Source organism: Elephas maximus, chromosome 10 (genome assembly GCF_024166365.1).
Source record: "Elephas maximus indicus isolate mEleMax1 chromosome 10, mEleMax1 primary haplotype, whole genome shotgun sequence".
NCBI lineage: Eukaryota > Metazoa > Chordata > Mammalia > Proboscidea > Elephantidae > Elephas > Elephas maximus.
Window position 1 is genome coordinate 64243293 of NC_064828.1, and position 16630 is coordinate 64259922.

Here is a 16630-nt window from a genome sequence, read left to right on the forward strand (position 1 = left end):
TCTGGCCTCCCAAATTTTACCAGGTGTGCACTGAAATCCATCCCCATGATATCCAGGTTGGCAACGGCAGGAGAAGGAACCAGGGGTATTGTAGCAGGTAGCTGCAGGGTGACATCTGTTTTCCAAGCATTCATCAACATCTGCAGAGGTCAGCAACAGGGACAGAGAGAAGGTGAGGGAAGGAAGAAACAGGGTAACTTCATTGCACACCATCTACTAAACCCGTTGAAACCAAACCCATTGCCTTCGAGTCTACTCACAGCAACCCTTAGGACAGAATAGAACTCTCCCATAGAGTTTTCAAGGCTGTAATCTTAAACAGAATCCATATCGTTCTCCCACAGAGCAGCTGGTGGGCTGGAACCGCTGACCTTTTGGTTAGCAGCTGAGTGCTTAACCACTACACCACCAGGGTTCCTTATCTGTGCTACTACATGGTCTTAATGCACATGGATCAACAACAAGTTGTCAACTTCAGATGTTCTGCCTGAAATGGGCTCAGAAGAACTTCAGGCAGGAGTAGAAAAACCACTGTCATCTAAAAAAAAAAAAAAAAAAAAAAAAAACCAAACCTGCTGATGTCGAATCAATTCCGACTCATAGCGTACAACTGCTCCATAGGGTTTCCAAGGAGCACCCAGTGGATTCAAACTGCTGACCTTTTGGTTAGCAGCTGTAGCTTTTACACACTATGCCACTAGGGTTTCTGTCATCTAAAGGCAAGTAGAAAAAAGTCGAGGACCATGTGAGTTAATCCATGAGACTGAGAATGCTCAGTGGAAATCAAGCTTGTGTCAGTCCCTCACAGAAAAAAAAATATTCTGCAGTATATTTCTAAAGCATTTTTTAACCACACTGAATTTCAGGAAGTTATTACCTTTGAACTAACCTTTAGACTATAAATCACTGAGTTCCTTTCAGTTGCACTACAATAAAGATAAATATATGTAACAATAGTTTTTCCTTTCATTGTTGGCACTGTCTCCCCATAACTCTCATTTATAGATGCAAGACCCAGACATATACTTTTTCAATTAAGTTAGAAGTACATTTAGTCTTGCTTCATCCGTGTCCTAATACCTGGAACCCCAATAACAAGAAATTTTCTTTACTTTCCACTTTTAGAAGAGAAAAAGTATAAGAAAAATATTACCAGGAATTTTGAAACAACACGTAACAAAGAAAATCTAAATTTGTCAGGCATATCACCATAAACAATTCGGGTCTCTACAGTATACATGGTAACATGAGGATTAATTTTCATAATATCTCTCAGAATTACAAAATCCTGAAACTTCTACAAGTGAAGTTATATTCCTTTTATTTCCTGAAATTAAAAAATGCCGACAATAGCAAAACCGTGAGAGTTGAACTGTTAAAACCAATGCCCAATGGATGAGATAAGCTATCTTGAGACAGGAAGTCTTCCAGAGTAAAAAGAGGATAAACAAAGTGTGGAGGTCTAATCAAGACTCCACTGGAAATAAAACAAAGCAGTAGTCATATCCGCAATAATGACATTTTTTTAAACGTGTGCATAGTAAAAATGTGGAATGAGACGTTCAGTGTGAAACCTAGAAAACGGGAGAAACCAGGACATTGTGTCAATTCGGTACAGCCCACGGCAAAGACTCGCAGAATCTGGGAAGCAGGAGACTTAAAAAAAAAAGTTGCTGCCAAGATGACTCTGACTTATGATGGTCCCATGTGCGTCAGAGTAGAATTGTGCTCCATAAAGTTTTTTTTTTTAATTTACTTTGTTATCGTTGAGAATATACCAGCAAAACACATACCAATTCCCCAGTTTCTACATATACCATTTAACGACATTGATTACATTCTTTGAGTTCTGCAACCATTCTTACCCTCCTTTTCTGAATTGTTCCTTCCTGGTTAACATAAATTCACTGTTCCCTAAGGTTCCCATCTTTCAAGTTGCTGTTGTCAATTTGGTCCGATACAGATAGTTCTTAAAAGCATAATGCTCAAGGCAGACTAGTTAAGCTAGACTGTTGTTTGTTTTTAAGAAGACTTCAAGGGATATTTTTGGTTTAAGATTTAAAGATTATCTCAGGGCAATAGTTTTAGGAGTTCATCCAAACTTCAGGGCTCCAAGAAGTCTGGAGTCTATGAGAATTTGAAATTCTGCTCTGCATCGGTATGTACAATAATATAACAATGATCAGGATTCTTCTATAGAATCTTTGATCAAAATGTTCAGTAACAGTAGCCAGGCATCATCCAGTTCTTCCGGTCTCACAGCAAAGAAGGCAGTTGTTCATGAAGGCAATTACCAACACATTCCATATCCTCCTTCCATCCCTCTTTTTCCTTTGTTGCTCCAGGCAAATAAAGACCAATTGTTGTGCCTTGGGTGGCTGCCTGCAAGCTTTTAAGACCCAGGGCACTACTCGACAAACTAGGAGGTAGAACAAGAAGCACTAAACGTGTTATTAGGCCCATTAACTGGGATATCCCATGAAACCATGACCCTAAACCTCCAAACCAAGAAACAAAATCCCATGAGGTGTTTGGTTGTACGTAAGCAGCCTCAGCAGTTGTTTTTTTTTTTATACTCGTTGTAAATATATCACACAACTTTTGCCAATTCAGCTTTTTACAGGTATACAACTTATTGACAGCAATTGCAATAAGCAATGCTGCAACTCTACCCTTAAAGAGATTATTTCCTTCACCATCAGCATCCCTCCTTCCCCCTCCCTCCTGCCCCTGGTAACCACTGAAAAATTTTGTTCTCTATATGTTTGCCTTTTCTTTTTCAATATAAGTGAGGTCATAGAATATTTGTCCTTTTATGATTGGCTTATTTCACTTAGAATAATGTCTTCCAGATCCATCCATATTGTAGTATGTATCAAGACTTCATTTCTCCTTCTGGCTAGTATTCCATTGTATGTAGGTACCATATTTTGTTTATCCATTCATCTGTTGATAGGCATTTAGGTTGTTTCTACCTTCTGTCTGTGGTGAATAGTGCTGCAACAAAGATTGGTATACAAGTTTCTATTTGAGTTTCTGCTTTCGAGTCTTTTGAGTATATACGTAGGAGTGGAATTGCTAGGTCATATGGTAGTTCTATTTTTAGTTTTTTGAGGGATTGCCACACTGTTTTCTACAATGGCTGTGCCATTTTGCATTCCCCACAGCAATGGGAAAGGGTTCCAGTTTCCCCACATCCTTACCAAAATTTGTTATTTTCAATTTTTTTAATGTTAGCCATCCTAGCGGGAGTGAAATGCTTATCTCATTGTAGTTTTGATTTGTATCTCTCTGGTGGTGAGTGATGCTGAACTTTTCATGTGCTTGGTGGCCATTTGAATATCCTCTTTGGTGAAATGTCTGTTCAAATCCTTTGCTCATTTTATGCCATGTTATGATTGGGTTATTTGTCTTTTTGTTAAGTTGTTGAAGTTTTATACATATATTTTGGTTATTAGCTTCTTGTTGGATATATGGCTTCCAAAAATACTCTCCAGGTCAGTAGCTTATCTTTTCACTTTTTCAGTAAAGTCCATAGGATTTTCAATGACTGATTTTTTGGAAGTAGATTGTCAGGCTTTTCTTCTGACATGCCTCTGAGTGAGTTCAAACCACCAGCCTTTCAGTTAGTTCAGTGTTTAACCATTTGTGTTATACAGGGACTCTATGAAGGAGACTTACAGCCCTGAATTCGATGTGAACTCTGCCAGGGGCGGGGTGGCTCCTCACTTGGCTTCGCAGGACCCGGATAAGATCTTTCCTAGGATTATGCCCACCACCCTTGCTCTGACCACACTCATAATGAGCCACCTCCTGATGACTAAGGTATTTTCCCAGGTACCAGTAAGCAGACACTCTGGACACTAAACAAAGACATTCTGTTCACTGGAGAGGAATCTCCTAGATGGTAACTAACAAATTAGCATTCTGTTTATCCTGTCTCTGGAGAGTTTAGTCAGCATAAATCAGCTCCCTCGAGTTCAAAAAAATCCTAAATGCTCAACATAACCAAGTTTCAGACCACCCAGAGAGGCTCTGCCTAGGTAAGCAGGTGGCTTCCCTGGTTACCTTCATTTTACCTACAAAGGCGCAAAGTAGACTGATGAATTTATCTCCAAGGTTAGAAAGAAACAAGGTTGTCTGGTTAGTTTCTCAGTTAACAAAATATAAACCAATTAAAACAATAACGTATGAAAATATTATTTCCAATATAATCGGTATGAGTTTTATATTGTCATATTTGGTTATCCTTGAGGCTGGTTCTCTGTCTCTTCAAAAGATAACTCAAATGCCCAATTTGGTGAAGCTGGTGACCACCCAGGTCCTTGGGCCTGAAAAAGGCTATAAAACTGGCTGTAAATCCAAAGCTGTTAAGTATCAACATCCAGCCAAATGCAGGAAACCAAAGCTATTCACAATACATATGCTAAAAGTATTTCTAATGGTAACAGGAATCCCAAGCAATGGCAGGAAGCAGGAATTCCTGAGACACAAGGCCTATTTCTGGAACCTGTGGAGCAGTTTCTTCTGGTTATTTTTGAACTAGAGAGAGGGGATTCCTCAGAGCTGTCAAATCACTTATGTTCTTAAAGCCTGTGGCCCAGGAATTCCGGCCAAAGCTGAGAAACCTGCCTTCCTCCCCACAGATGCTGTTGCTGCTGGTACTAAAGTTATGGGCAGCCAGTAACTGTTATGAATGACCAAAGAGGGGAAAGTCCCTGGAGAGACTGAAGGCATCACATTGAGAAATCCCTGTAATGAAAAGGTAGAGAAGGTTGAAGCTCACTGAATCAAAGCCCCTGACATCCTCCTTGGAGAGCCTCACACCATGATAGCAAGCTACAGTCCAGTTAGCCACTCCAGGGCCTGAGCTCAGAGTGGGCTGTGGCCTTGCTTCAGGAGTGCAAACGCTGAAGGGCTTTAGGGGAGTCAGAGCTTTTGTATACAGAAAGAGACCTCTTCCCTATTTCATAGGATGTCAAGTGTCGTGAAAGAAAAAGTGGAGACTTTCAGTCCCTTGCCAAAGGGGAGTTTTACTTATTGTATTATTAGAGGTGGGGGACTGTGACTTATGCTTAACAATCACCGCTAATGATCTTTAGAGACTGTTAGAACATGGAGGTCAAGACAGTAATGTTCAAGGCATAGTAGAGCCCCTGTGCCATTTAGGTAATGAAAAATGGCTCATTCCCAGCATAACTCTCCACACTATCATCCATAAGCTAATAAAGAACATGTTTGGGAAACCTGAGAGACCATAATTCAAGCACCTCCCCTCCTGAGCAACAATGGCTCTGAGTAACAGGCCATCTGTACCCCAGTTTCCTCAATTGACTGACTTGCTCCTCCTTGGGAAAGTCCCTATTAAGACAATCTGATTTTGTACCTGGCAACATCACCAAGATCTAGAAAGACAAAGAGAACTATTATTAACATGACTGAGAAATAGCCACTCACTCCAATATAGGGCTTAAGTCAATCCAGACTGAGGGAAGCTGGAGAAGACTGAATTCTACTTGGGTAGAAAAGTCTCCTGCCAGTGACTCAGACAAGATAAGAACCCAAAGCCAAGTGCAGCCTCTCCAGGAAGCCTGGTTTTTAACAAACTGTGTCTGGAGACAAACTCACATGTACCTTCTTATTGCTAGTTTGATAGAGTAAAAATATGTGTGTTTAAGAATATACACTTTTTAAGAAGTAAAAGTATCTCTATTTGCAGATGATATGATCTTACACACAGAAAAACCTAAAGAATCCACAAGAAAACTACTGAAACTAATAGATTTCAGCAAAGAATCAGGATACAAGATAAACATACAAAAATCAGTTGGATTCCTCTACACCAACAAAGAGAACGTCAAAGAGAAAATCACCAAATCAATACCATTTACAACAGCCCCCAAGAAGATAAAATACTTAGGAATAAATCTAACCAGAGATGTAAAAGACCTATACAAAGAAAACGCCACAGTAGTCAAAACAGCCTGGTTCTGGCACAACAACAGATACATAGGCCTACGTAAGTGGAAAAACATACCCTGCTCATGCATAGGAAGACTCAACATTGTGAAAATATCTATTCTACCCAAAGAGATCTATAGATACAATGCAACCCCGATCCAAATTCCAATGGCTTTTTTGTGTGTGTGTGTGTGCTTTAAGTGAAAGTTTACAAATCAGGTCAGTCTCTCATACAAAAACTTACACACACCTTGCTATGTACTCCTAGCTGCTCTTCCCCTAATGAAACAGCACACTCGTCCTCTCCACCCTGTATTCCCTGTGATCATTCAACCAGCTCCTGTCCCCCTCTGTCCAATGGCATTTTTTAATGAGATGGAGAAACAAATTACCAACTTTATACGGAAAGGGAAGAGGCCCTGGATAAGTAAAGCATTACTGAAAAAGAACAAATTGGGAGGCCTCACACTCCCTGATTTTAGAACCTATTATACCACCACAGTAGTCAAAACAGCCTGGTACTGGTACAACAACAGATACATAGACCAATGGAACAGAACTGAGAATCCAGACATAAATTCATCCACCTATGAGCAGCTGATATTTGACAAAGGCCCAAAGTCCGTTAAATGGGGAAAAGACAGTCTGACAAATGGTGCTGGCATAACTGGATAACCATCTGCAAAAAAACTGAAACAAGACCCATACCTCAGACCATGCACAAAAACTAACTCAAAATGGATCAAAGACCTAAATATAAAATCTAAAATGATAAAGATCATGGAAGAAAAAATAGGGACAACACTAGGAGCCCTTATACATGGCATAAACAGTATACAATACATTACTAACAATGCACAAACACCAGAAGAGAAACTAGATAACTGTGAGCTCCTAAAAATCAAACACTTATACTCATCCAAAGACTCCACCAAAAGAATAAAAAGACAACGTACAGGCTGGGAAAAAATTTTTGGCTATGACAAATCTGATAAGCATCTAATCTCTGAAATCTATAAGATACTGCAAAACCTCAACAACAAAAAGACAAATAACCCCATTAAAAAATGAGCAAAGGATATCAACAGGCACTTCACCAAAGAAGATATTCAGGCAGCTAACAGATACATTAGGAAATGCTCACGATCATTAGCCATTAAAGAAATGCAAATCAAAACAACAATGAGATACCATCTCACCCCAACAAGGCTGGCGTTAATCCCAAAAACACAAAATAATAAAAGTTGGAGAGGTTGTGGAGGGACTGGAACACTTACACATGGCTGGTGGAAATGTAAAATGGTATAACCACTTTGGAAATTGATTTGGCACTTTCTTTAAAAGCTACAAATAGAAGTACCATATGATCTGGCAATCCCACTCCTTGGAATACATCCTAGAGAAATAAGAGCCTTCACATGAATAGCACACCCATGTTCGTTGCAGCACTGTTTACGATAGCAAAAAGATGGAAACAACCAAGGTGCCCATCAATGGATAAACAGATAAACAAATTATATTATCTTCTCACAATGGAATACTATGCAACCATAAAGGACAACTACGAATCCATGAAACATCTCATAACATGGAGGAATCTGGAAGGCATTATGTTGAGTGAAATTAATCAGTCACAAAAGGACAAATATTGTACAAGACTACTATCATAAGAACTTAAGAAAAGGTTTAAACACAGAAGAAAACATTCTTTGATGGTTTTGAGGGTAGGGAGGGAAGGAGAGGGGTATTCACTAATTAGATAGTAGACAAAAATTATTTTAGGTAAAGGGAAGGACAACACAGAGGAAGTCAGCACAACTGGATTAATCCAAAAGCTAAGAAGTTTCCTGAATACAACCAAATACTTCGAGGGACAGGGTAGCAGGGGAGAGGGTCTGGGGACCATGGTTTCAGGGGATATCTAGGTCAATTAACATAAGAAAGTGTATTAAGAAAATGTTCTGCATTCCACTTTGGTGAGTGGCATCTGGGGTCTTAAAAGCTAGCATGCAGCCATCTAAGATGCATCAGTTGGTCTCAACCTACCTGGAGCAAAGGAGCATGAAGAACACCAAAGGCGCAAGGAAAAAATGAGCCCAATAGAAAGAAAGGGCCACAAAAACCAAAGACTACATCAGCCTGAGACAAGAAGAACTAGATGGTGCCCCACTACCACCAGTGACTGCCTTGACAAGGAACACAACAGAGAATCCCTGATGGTGCAAGAGAAAAGTGGGATACAGACTTCAAATTCTAGTAAGAAGATCAGACTTAATGGTCTGTCTGAGACTCGAGGGACCCCAGAGGTCATGGCTCTCAGACTGTTAGCCCAAAACCAAAACCATTCCCAAAGCCAACTCTTCAGACAAAGATTAGGCTGGAGCATAAGACATAAAATGATACCGGTGAGGAGTGTGCTTCTTAGCTCAAGTAGATACATGAGGCTATGTGGGCAGCTTCTGTCTGGAGGTGAGATGAGAAGGCAGAGGGGGACAGGAGCTGGTTGAATTTTTTTTTTCGAATGGACAGGGGAAATACAGGGTGAAGGAGTGTGCTGTCACATTGTAGGGAGAGCAACTAGGGTCATATAACAATGTGTGTATAAGTTTTTGTATGAGAAACTGACTTGAACTGTAAACTTCCACTTAAAGCACAATAAAAAAAAGAATATGCACTTTCTAAAACGTAGAATCTCCAACAAATATCCTTTAGTCCCTGGGACACATGCACACTGTGGAGATCTTTATATATATTTATAATCTTATTTTGCAAGTCACCTTCATGATTAGTCCAACCTGATATGTGTGTGGGTCTTCAGGGAAACGACTATTCATTCTCTCCTCTCCCACAATCTGAAAGCTTGGAAAGCAACCACACTGTAACTGGGTGTGGCGGTGGTTGTTGTTAGGTGCCATTAAGCCACTTCTGACTCAAAGCGACCCTATGTACAACAGAACGAAACACTGCCTATTCCTGTGCCTCATCACAATTGTTACTATTCATGAGCATATCCTTGTAGCCATGGTGTCAATCCATCTCGTTGAGGGTCTTCCTCTTTCACTGACCTTCTACTTTACCAAGCATGATGTCCTTCTCTAGGGATTGGTCCCTCCTGATAAGATGTCCAAATTACATGAGACAAAGTCTCACCGTCCTCACTTCTAAGGAGCATTCTGGCTGTACTTTTTCCAAAACAGATGTGTTTGTTTTCTGGCGGCTCATGGTATACTCAATATTCTTCTCCAACACCATAATTCAAAGGCATCAATTCTTCTTTGGCCTTCCTTATTCATTGTCCAGCTTTTGCATGCATATGAGTTGACTGAAAATACTATGGCTTGAGTCAGGTGCATGTTAGTCCTCATGGTGACATCATTGCTTTTTAACAATTTAAAGAGGTTTTTTGCAGCAGATTTACCCAGTTCAATATGTCATTTGATTTCTTGACTCCTGCTTCCATGTGCGTTGATTGTGGAGCCAAGTAAAATGAAATCCTTTACAACTTCAATCTTTTCTCTGTTTCTCATGATGTTGCTTATTGGTCCCATCGTGAAGATTTCTGTTTTATGTTGAGGCGTAATCCACACTGAAGGCTGTGGTCTTTGATCTTCATCAGTAAGTGTTTCAAGTCCTCTTCACTTTCAGCAAGCAAGGATGTGTCATCTTCATATCACACGTTGTTAATGTGTCTTTGTCCAATCCTAATGCCATGTTCTTCCTTCATGTAATCCAGCTTCTTGGGGTGGTAGGCAGCCTGTAAGGTAACCCCCAGTGATCCCAATCTCCAGGTATTCGAAGTCTATAATTCCCTTAAGTAACTTGCTTCTAACCAATAAAATAAAGCAACATTAAGGGGATGTCATGTCTGTGATTATGACTTTTATCTTTCTAGCACACTCTCTTTCCCTGGTATTGATAAATAAACTGCCATGGTGGAGAGGCCCATGAGGCAAAGAACTGAGGGTGGCCTCCAGGCAGTAGCGAACAAGGAAATGAATCCTACCAATAGCCATGTAAATAAACTTGGTAGCAGATCCATCCCTAGGCAAGCCTTCAGATGATACCTCAGCCCTGGCTGATCCCTTTCATAAGACCCTGAAGTAGAAAACCCAGTTAAGCCATGCTCAGAATCCTTACCTACAGGAACTATGAGCCAATAATATTTGGTGTTTAAGTCACTAAGTTTTAGGGTAATTGGTTATGCAATAATAGAAAACAAATACAGATTTTGGTACCTGGAAATGGGGTGCTACCATAACAAATACTTAAAATGGTGGGAGTGGCATTGGAACCAGCAATGGGCTGAGGCTAGGACAATGCTTACAGTATGATAGTGAAAATTGCCTAGAACACACTGTTAGTTGAAATCTGGACTTTGACGATGCTGTCAGCGAGGGCTCAAAAAGACGCGAGGAACATGTTTTTGGAACTGGAAGAGGGGAGTTCCTTGTTATGTAGGGCATACAGCTTAGCAACATTGTTTCCTGCGCTTATGTGGAAAGCAGAACATCTATCTGATGTGTTTGTTTATCTAGTTAAGGAAATTTCCAAGCAAAGTGTTGAAGGTTCTGCCTCCTTTCTTCTTGATACCAATAGTAAAATATGAGAGGAGAGTGATAAATTGAGGAAGGGACCATTAAATAAGAAAGAAACAGAACTTGATGATTTTTAAAATCCTGAGCCCCTCCAGAGGGAAAAGATGCTAAAATTAAGAAATGGCTTCTATGTACCATTAGGATAATACAGCCTAGAAGTAAAATTTGGTTTAGAGAGTAAAGGAAAAAGAGGAAAGTGGTACAGAAATAAAGCCAAAGCTGTAATTATATAACATTTTGTTGAAAAATCTAAGACCAAAGGATCAAAGTCATACAAAGGACCCTTTAAAGGGATTTTGGGTATGCCTCGCAGATCCTCTAACTAGAGCTGGGAGTATTAGATAGCTTCATAGTCTTGTTACATGATTGAGTCAAACACCAGGACAAACAGGAATCACAACTGAGAGTGAACATCCTTCAATAACTCAGCACCAAGTATTCCTATTTAGGGGAAAACAACAACAAAATAAAAACAAGGCTGACCCGAACTTTGAGTTATTTCAACATAAATTGTGAGTTTTCAAAAGAAACCATACAGTAGAACTTCTGTAAAGAAATGGGCACATCAGTTAATTGAAGAGCACAACTCAGACAATACCAAACAGCCTGACACATTCTGGGAAAGAGTGGAGGGCTGTGCTGCCCTTACACATTTGTTCCAACAATAGCATGTGACTTCAGCCTGCTTCTCTAGTCAGCCTGTCCTGCTGAAACCAAAGGGAAAAAGGAGCAAGGAAAGGGAAAGAATCAAACACCTGCTGAGGAGGGAGGGGAACCCATGCTGTTTAGATTCTCTCTGCAGCTCCCAGAAGTTACAAGATGGTTCTTAGTAAACCAGCTTAGTGGGCCCAGATGTACAGTGGTAGATGCAAGCAGCAGTTCAAGGAGGGGTAAACCCTGCCTTTTAGATTTAAATTCCCCAGACAGACCTTTTTCCATTCAAAGCCCTTTTCCCAGCATTCTCTCATTCCCAGTATCACATTTCACCATAAGTTTGTGGGTGCTGCTGACAAACAGCATGAAATTGAGTTCGAGTCCAATTACATGTCACTGCAGATGTTCCGAACACCTCTAGTGGTTTATGTGGATTCACTGTGTAATTCCTAAAGTACTACTAACTGCAGCTCCATGAACATTTTACCTAGAGAGTTATGTGAAGTTTTTAAGCAACGGCTTCACACATTCTATTATTTCTGACAAAGTTAAATTGAGACAGCCCTGCATCCTTGTTTAGTGTTCCTGGTAACATACAGTACAAAGTCTTAAAGGTAGTTTGATTTCTGGGAGAAAAGTTTTGAGCAATTAGGTACGCATTAACATCCTTTTACACTGTAAAGTTCTTAAAGAGGAGAGAGGAAGAAAAATAGAGAAAAAAATGCATACGTGTTTAAAGATTGCTTAAACTACCACTTCGACCAGGAAAGCTGCTCTAACTAAAAATCGGGTATGCCGGGAAGTACTAGATTAAGCCATTAACCAGAGAGATTGAAGGATGGAGATTTCCTCTTTCAAAGATGAAAGGAAAATATTCTATTTTTCCTAAATTCCTCCAACCTATGTTAACTCTTGGAGCCCTGCTGGCGCAGTGGTTAAGAACTCAGCTGCTAACCAAAAGTCTGGCAGTTTGAATCCACCAGCTGGTCCTTGGAAACCCCATGGGGCAGTTCTACTCCGTCCTATAGGGTTGCTGAGTCAGAATTGACTTGATGCCAACGGGCTTTTTTTTTTTTTTAATGCTAGCTCCAAGGCTCAGAAAGTTATAAGCAGGCAGTACCTCCCCAGCTCTCAAGAAGTATCTCCACCAAGGAGAACCATAATATGCTCACCAACCAAGTCCAAGAAAAATCATCCTTGTCCCCCGCCCCCCTTTCTGACCCAAGGGACAACCTTTTCTCTGTTTCTTTTCTGGCAATTCCAAGGCTGTTTCCTGACTATGTGGGGATGCACATCCAGCTGAAGCTGACATGCAAGTACTCACCAGTACACTGGTGCCCGGTGCCCACATAACCAGGCAGGCAGGCACAGGTGAATGTGCTGCCTCCGTGGTGGATGCACCGGGCCTGCCCAGCAGGAGCACAGGTGTGACTGCCATCCTCACAGGGATTGGGAGGTGGGGCAATCACTGAAAAGAGAAGAAGGCAAGGATTCCCAAGGGTTCAGGCCTGGGAACGGGTGATCACATTGCAGTCCCCAGACCCACAGCATCGGTACACGTGGGGACTTGTAAGAAATGCAGGTTCTCAGACCCTGTCCAGACCCAATAAATCAGAATCTGAATTTCAGCAAGATTCCTAGATGGTTCATGTGTATATTAAAGTTTGAGAAGTGCTGGTCTGGGCTTGTGGTCAAAACAGTAGGTTTGAAAGGTCAGTCATCAAAACAGTCCTTGATTAAAGTTTATAACTCCCTGGAGCAATTGCTACACACACACAAAGATTTCTACTATCACTGCCACTTTTTTCATCCCACTAGATTAAAAAGTGCATTTTCTCTATTTATTGTCTAGCTCCATCAACGGATGAATTTGGAATTCTAGTTCTTTTGTATATATTTTAGGTCCAAAGTGTTTTTTAGAACACAAAAGGACAGAGTAGAACGGCCCTACAGGGTTTCCAAGAAGCACGTGGTGGATTCGAACTGCCAACCTTTTGGTTAGCAGCCGCAGCTCTTAACCACTACGCCACCAGGGTTCCCTTTAGAACACTAGAAAGGGTGTATCTACTACAGATGGAGTTCCTTGGCTGTTCAAGCAGAACAAGTGTCTCTGAATTACACATCTACTTCATTCTAATTTGAAAAGCACTTGATCTCTATAAAGAGCTGTGGGTGTTTACTGCAGAGATTCACAGACTTGTTACATGACTGGGCCAAATACCAGGACTCACAGGAATTCCAAACGAGGGTAATCATTTTTCAATAACTCAACACCAAAAATATCTATTAAGGGGGAAATAAAATCAGGGCTGAACTGAGCTAGCTTTGGACTATTTCAATGTAGATGGTGTTTTCAAGGAAATCATACAGCAGAGCTTCTGTACAGAAGAGGGATTAAAGAGCAAGGTTCAGCAGTCTTTCTGCCAAAACGAGAAATGGTTTTGGTGCTCACCGATGCAAGTGTGCCGGTCATCTGCAAACTCATAACCACTCCGGCATTCACACTTGTAGCTTCCCTTCAAGTTGATACACACAGAGTTGGGGCCACAGTGATGGAAACCGGTTGCACATTCGTTTACATCTAAGAAGGAATGAGAACAGAAAAGTGTTACCTAAATCAAGGAGCGGAAAGCCTGAAAACTCAATGTTTTCTATCACTATGAGGTTCAGTAGGACTGAGAGTTGGTGGACCAAACAGGAACTGAAATGTAGTATTTCTAAGCACCAGAAATGGATGCATGTTTCAAGATCATCATAAATAATGAAAATGTATTGCAAGTCATTCAAGTACTCAGGAAGATATTTTTTGAACACACATCCTAAAAATTCTTTAAACATTTTAAAAGTATTGAGCATTAAAAAGAAAAATTATAAAAGTTTTTCCTTTTAAACATATATTAAAAAATTACTACTGCATTTTGGGATATAATAGGTGAAATAGAACCAATGTCTGAAATTTAAAGTTACCTCTAAAACTTTAATAAATCTACCAAAATGGAACCCAGTGCTGTCAAGTCGATTCCAACTCATAGCAACCCTATTGGACAGAGTAGAACTGCCCCATAGAGTTTCCAAGGAGCACCTGGCAAATTCAAACTGCCGACCCTTTGGTTAGCAGACATAGCACTTAACCCCTATGCCACCAGGGTTTCTCAATAAATCTAAAGACTACTTAATATAGGCTCAAAATCACAAAACTTAAGAACTCAAAATATCCCAGAATTTGCAATAGGCATGTTATTTTCACAAGTCCCAGCCCACAAATACTCACTCCAATTTATCCTCTCAAACTTACCCAGGAATATGCTTTAGTTTTTCAATGACTGCTTTCAGTTAATAACTAAATTCATAGATAAGTGGGGATAATAAGGAAGACAAATGTTTGTCTTCTATAAACATAACTCCAGGTAAAGTAAAAACAATGACCACAAGAAAGAAGAACAAAGAAGATGGCTCTTACCCACACAATTCCGTCCATCTCCCTGGTACCCAGGTGCACACTCACAGGTGTAGGCTAAACCTGTCCCTGGATGACACTGTGCTGTTGTGTCACATGTGTGGCTGCCATCATAGCAAGGATTCACTGGAGCGGGGTCTGAATCCACTGCATGGGTAGAGAGGAAATAAAAACAAAAGCACACTCTGACTATTGTAAAGAGAGGACAACCAAGGCACAGAAAGGAGACAGAAGTGTCCCTGGAACTGACTGTTTACTTGTCTGTGTTTTGTGGCATACCTGGTGACCTTGCAAAATTACTACTATTTTTTTAAGGGTAGGGTGGAAACCCTGGTGGCGTAGTGGTTAAGTGCTACGGCTGCTAACCAAAAGGTTGGCAGTTCAAATCCGCCAGGTGCTCCTTGGAAACTCTATGGGGCAGTTCTACTCTGTTCTATAGGGTCGTTTGGTTTTTGGTAAGGGTAGGGTGAAATTTCAAAATGGCTTCCTCTTGCCTACACTGTGACAACTAACCTTTTCTTGTTTTCAGTAGGTTTGTGTCTAGGGAATAAAAATATCTAACACATGGCTTTAGCTTCCTAGTAACACTTCCTGCAGGACTCAGTATCGTTCTACTGTCTCCCCCATGTCTCGCCATCCCCTTACTTCATGTGGGTGGGACTTACCAAAAGGTAACTCCTAGCCTAGACCCTAAGTACTTGCTGCTATCTCCTACCTCATAGACTGGATTCCTCCCAGTCATTCTGGACATCTGGCCATTTCCCCAGTGCTTGCCCCACTGCCCAGGGCAGGGCCCTTCATTTTTTTTTCTGTTAGTCTGAACTAAGATTCTTGGCTAGGTCCCAGATGGGACACGCTTGCTTTCTGGTAAACTCCGACTATTTAAGAAAATGACAGTATATTCCTGGAGTAGAATATTCTCATATTATTGCCCAAATAATTCCCTTATTATTACCTAAAAATAAGAAGGGCCATGGATTTATCATTGGTTCACCTCAATGATGTTCGTTGGAGTAATAGAATCTAGGCCAAGTCAAAGGACCAACAAAGAGCTCTAGCACTATTTAAACTTGATGAACTTCAGTATGTCAGCATAAGCCTAGCTCTTCAAATGAGCAGACATCCTTGGGAGTCCCACTGTGCCTTTTTATCTCCTCATCCCTCCCCCTCTGGATCTCTGCGGCAGATGGGAAGGAAGCACACCACTAGGGCTGTGGTTACTAGATTAACTTGATAGTGTGGACCAAGTTCCTGAGTCAGTGCCCAGCATATGTTACAGCTGAGAATAATGCGGTCATGTCCTCACTGAAAGCCCAAGGTAAGAAAAGAACTTGATTCTCCCCTATTATTATTTCTTCATTTTAGAAGAAGATTCCATACAAAATGACTGGCCCACTCAGCAAAGGTAGAAAGTAATCTTCAACACGTTTTAATTCACAAATACTAACGGAGCCTTGGTGGTGTAGCGGTTAAGAGCTTGGCTGCCAACCAAAGGCTGGCAGTTCAAAACCACCAGCCACTCCTTGGAAACCCTATGGGGCAGTTCTACTCTGTCCTAAAGGGTCTCTACGAGTCAGAAGCAACTCGACGACACCTAACAACATCGCTTAGCCTTCTAATTCAATACTTTCCACCATGGCACATTCTAACATAAAGTCTCGTGAGAATACACAGATGTCAAGAGCTTATTACCCTATTAGGCATTAAAAGGAGGAGGAAGAGAAAAAGCAGCCCACTTGGAAATAGTTGCCTTGCAGACTTAAACAAGATACGTTAGTTTACCTGAAATTGAGAAGAAAATGTCCATAATTCGCTATGCTGATTTACCTGGCAAGACCAGCTACATAATTTGTAGAGCTCAGCATGATGAAAATGCAATTTTTTTTTCCAAAAATTATTAAGAATTTCAAGATGGCGCCACAGAGTATTAAGCCAAGCATGGGGGCTTCCTGAGTGCAGGGCC

The 16630-nt window shown here is 40.8% G+C and overlaps 1 protein-coding gene across 3 annotated transcripts in view; it reads right to left on the reverse strand.

Annotated features, from left to right (window-relative positions):
• The window catches only part of NID2 (nidogen 2), an 80866-nt gene that overhangs the window by 17565 nt on the left and 46671 nt on the right, over positions 1-16630 (reverse strand). For 2 of the 3 annotated variants that reach the window (XM_049897983.1, XM_049897982.1), the window contains 4 exons: positions 14671-14814; positions 13663-13791; positions 12535-12678; positions 21-140 (listed from right to left, as the gene is read on the reverse strand). In XM_049897983.1, coding sequence (XP_049753940.1) covers positions 21-140; positions 12535-12678; positions 13663-13791; positions 14671-14814 — 537 coding nt within the window. The remainder of the gene's footprint in view (positions 1-20; positions 141-12534; positions 12679-13662; positions 13792-14670; positions 14815-16630) is intronic. The other variant, XM_049897984.1, reaches the window with a different exon arrangement.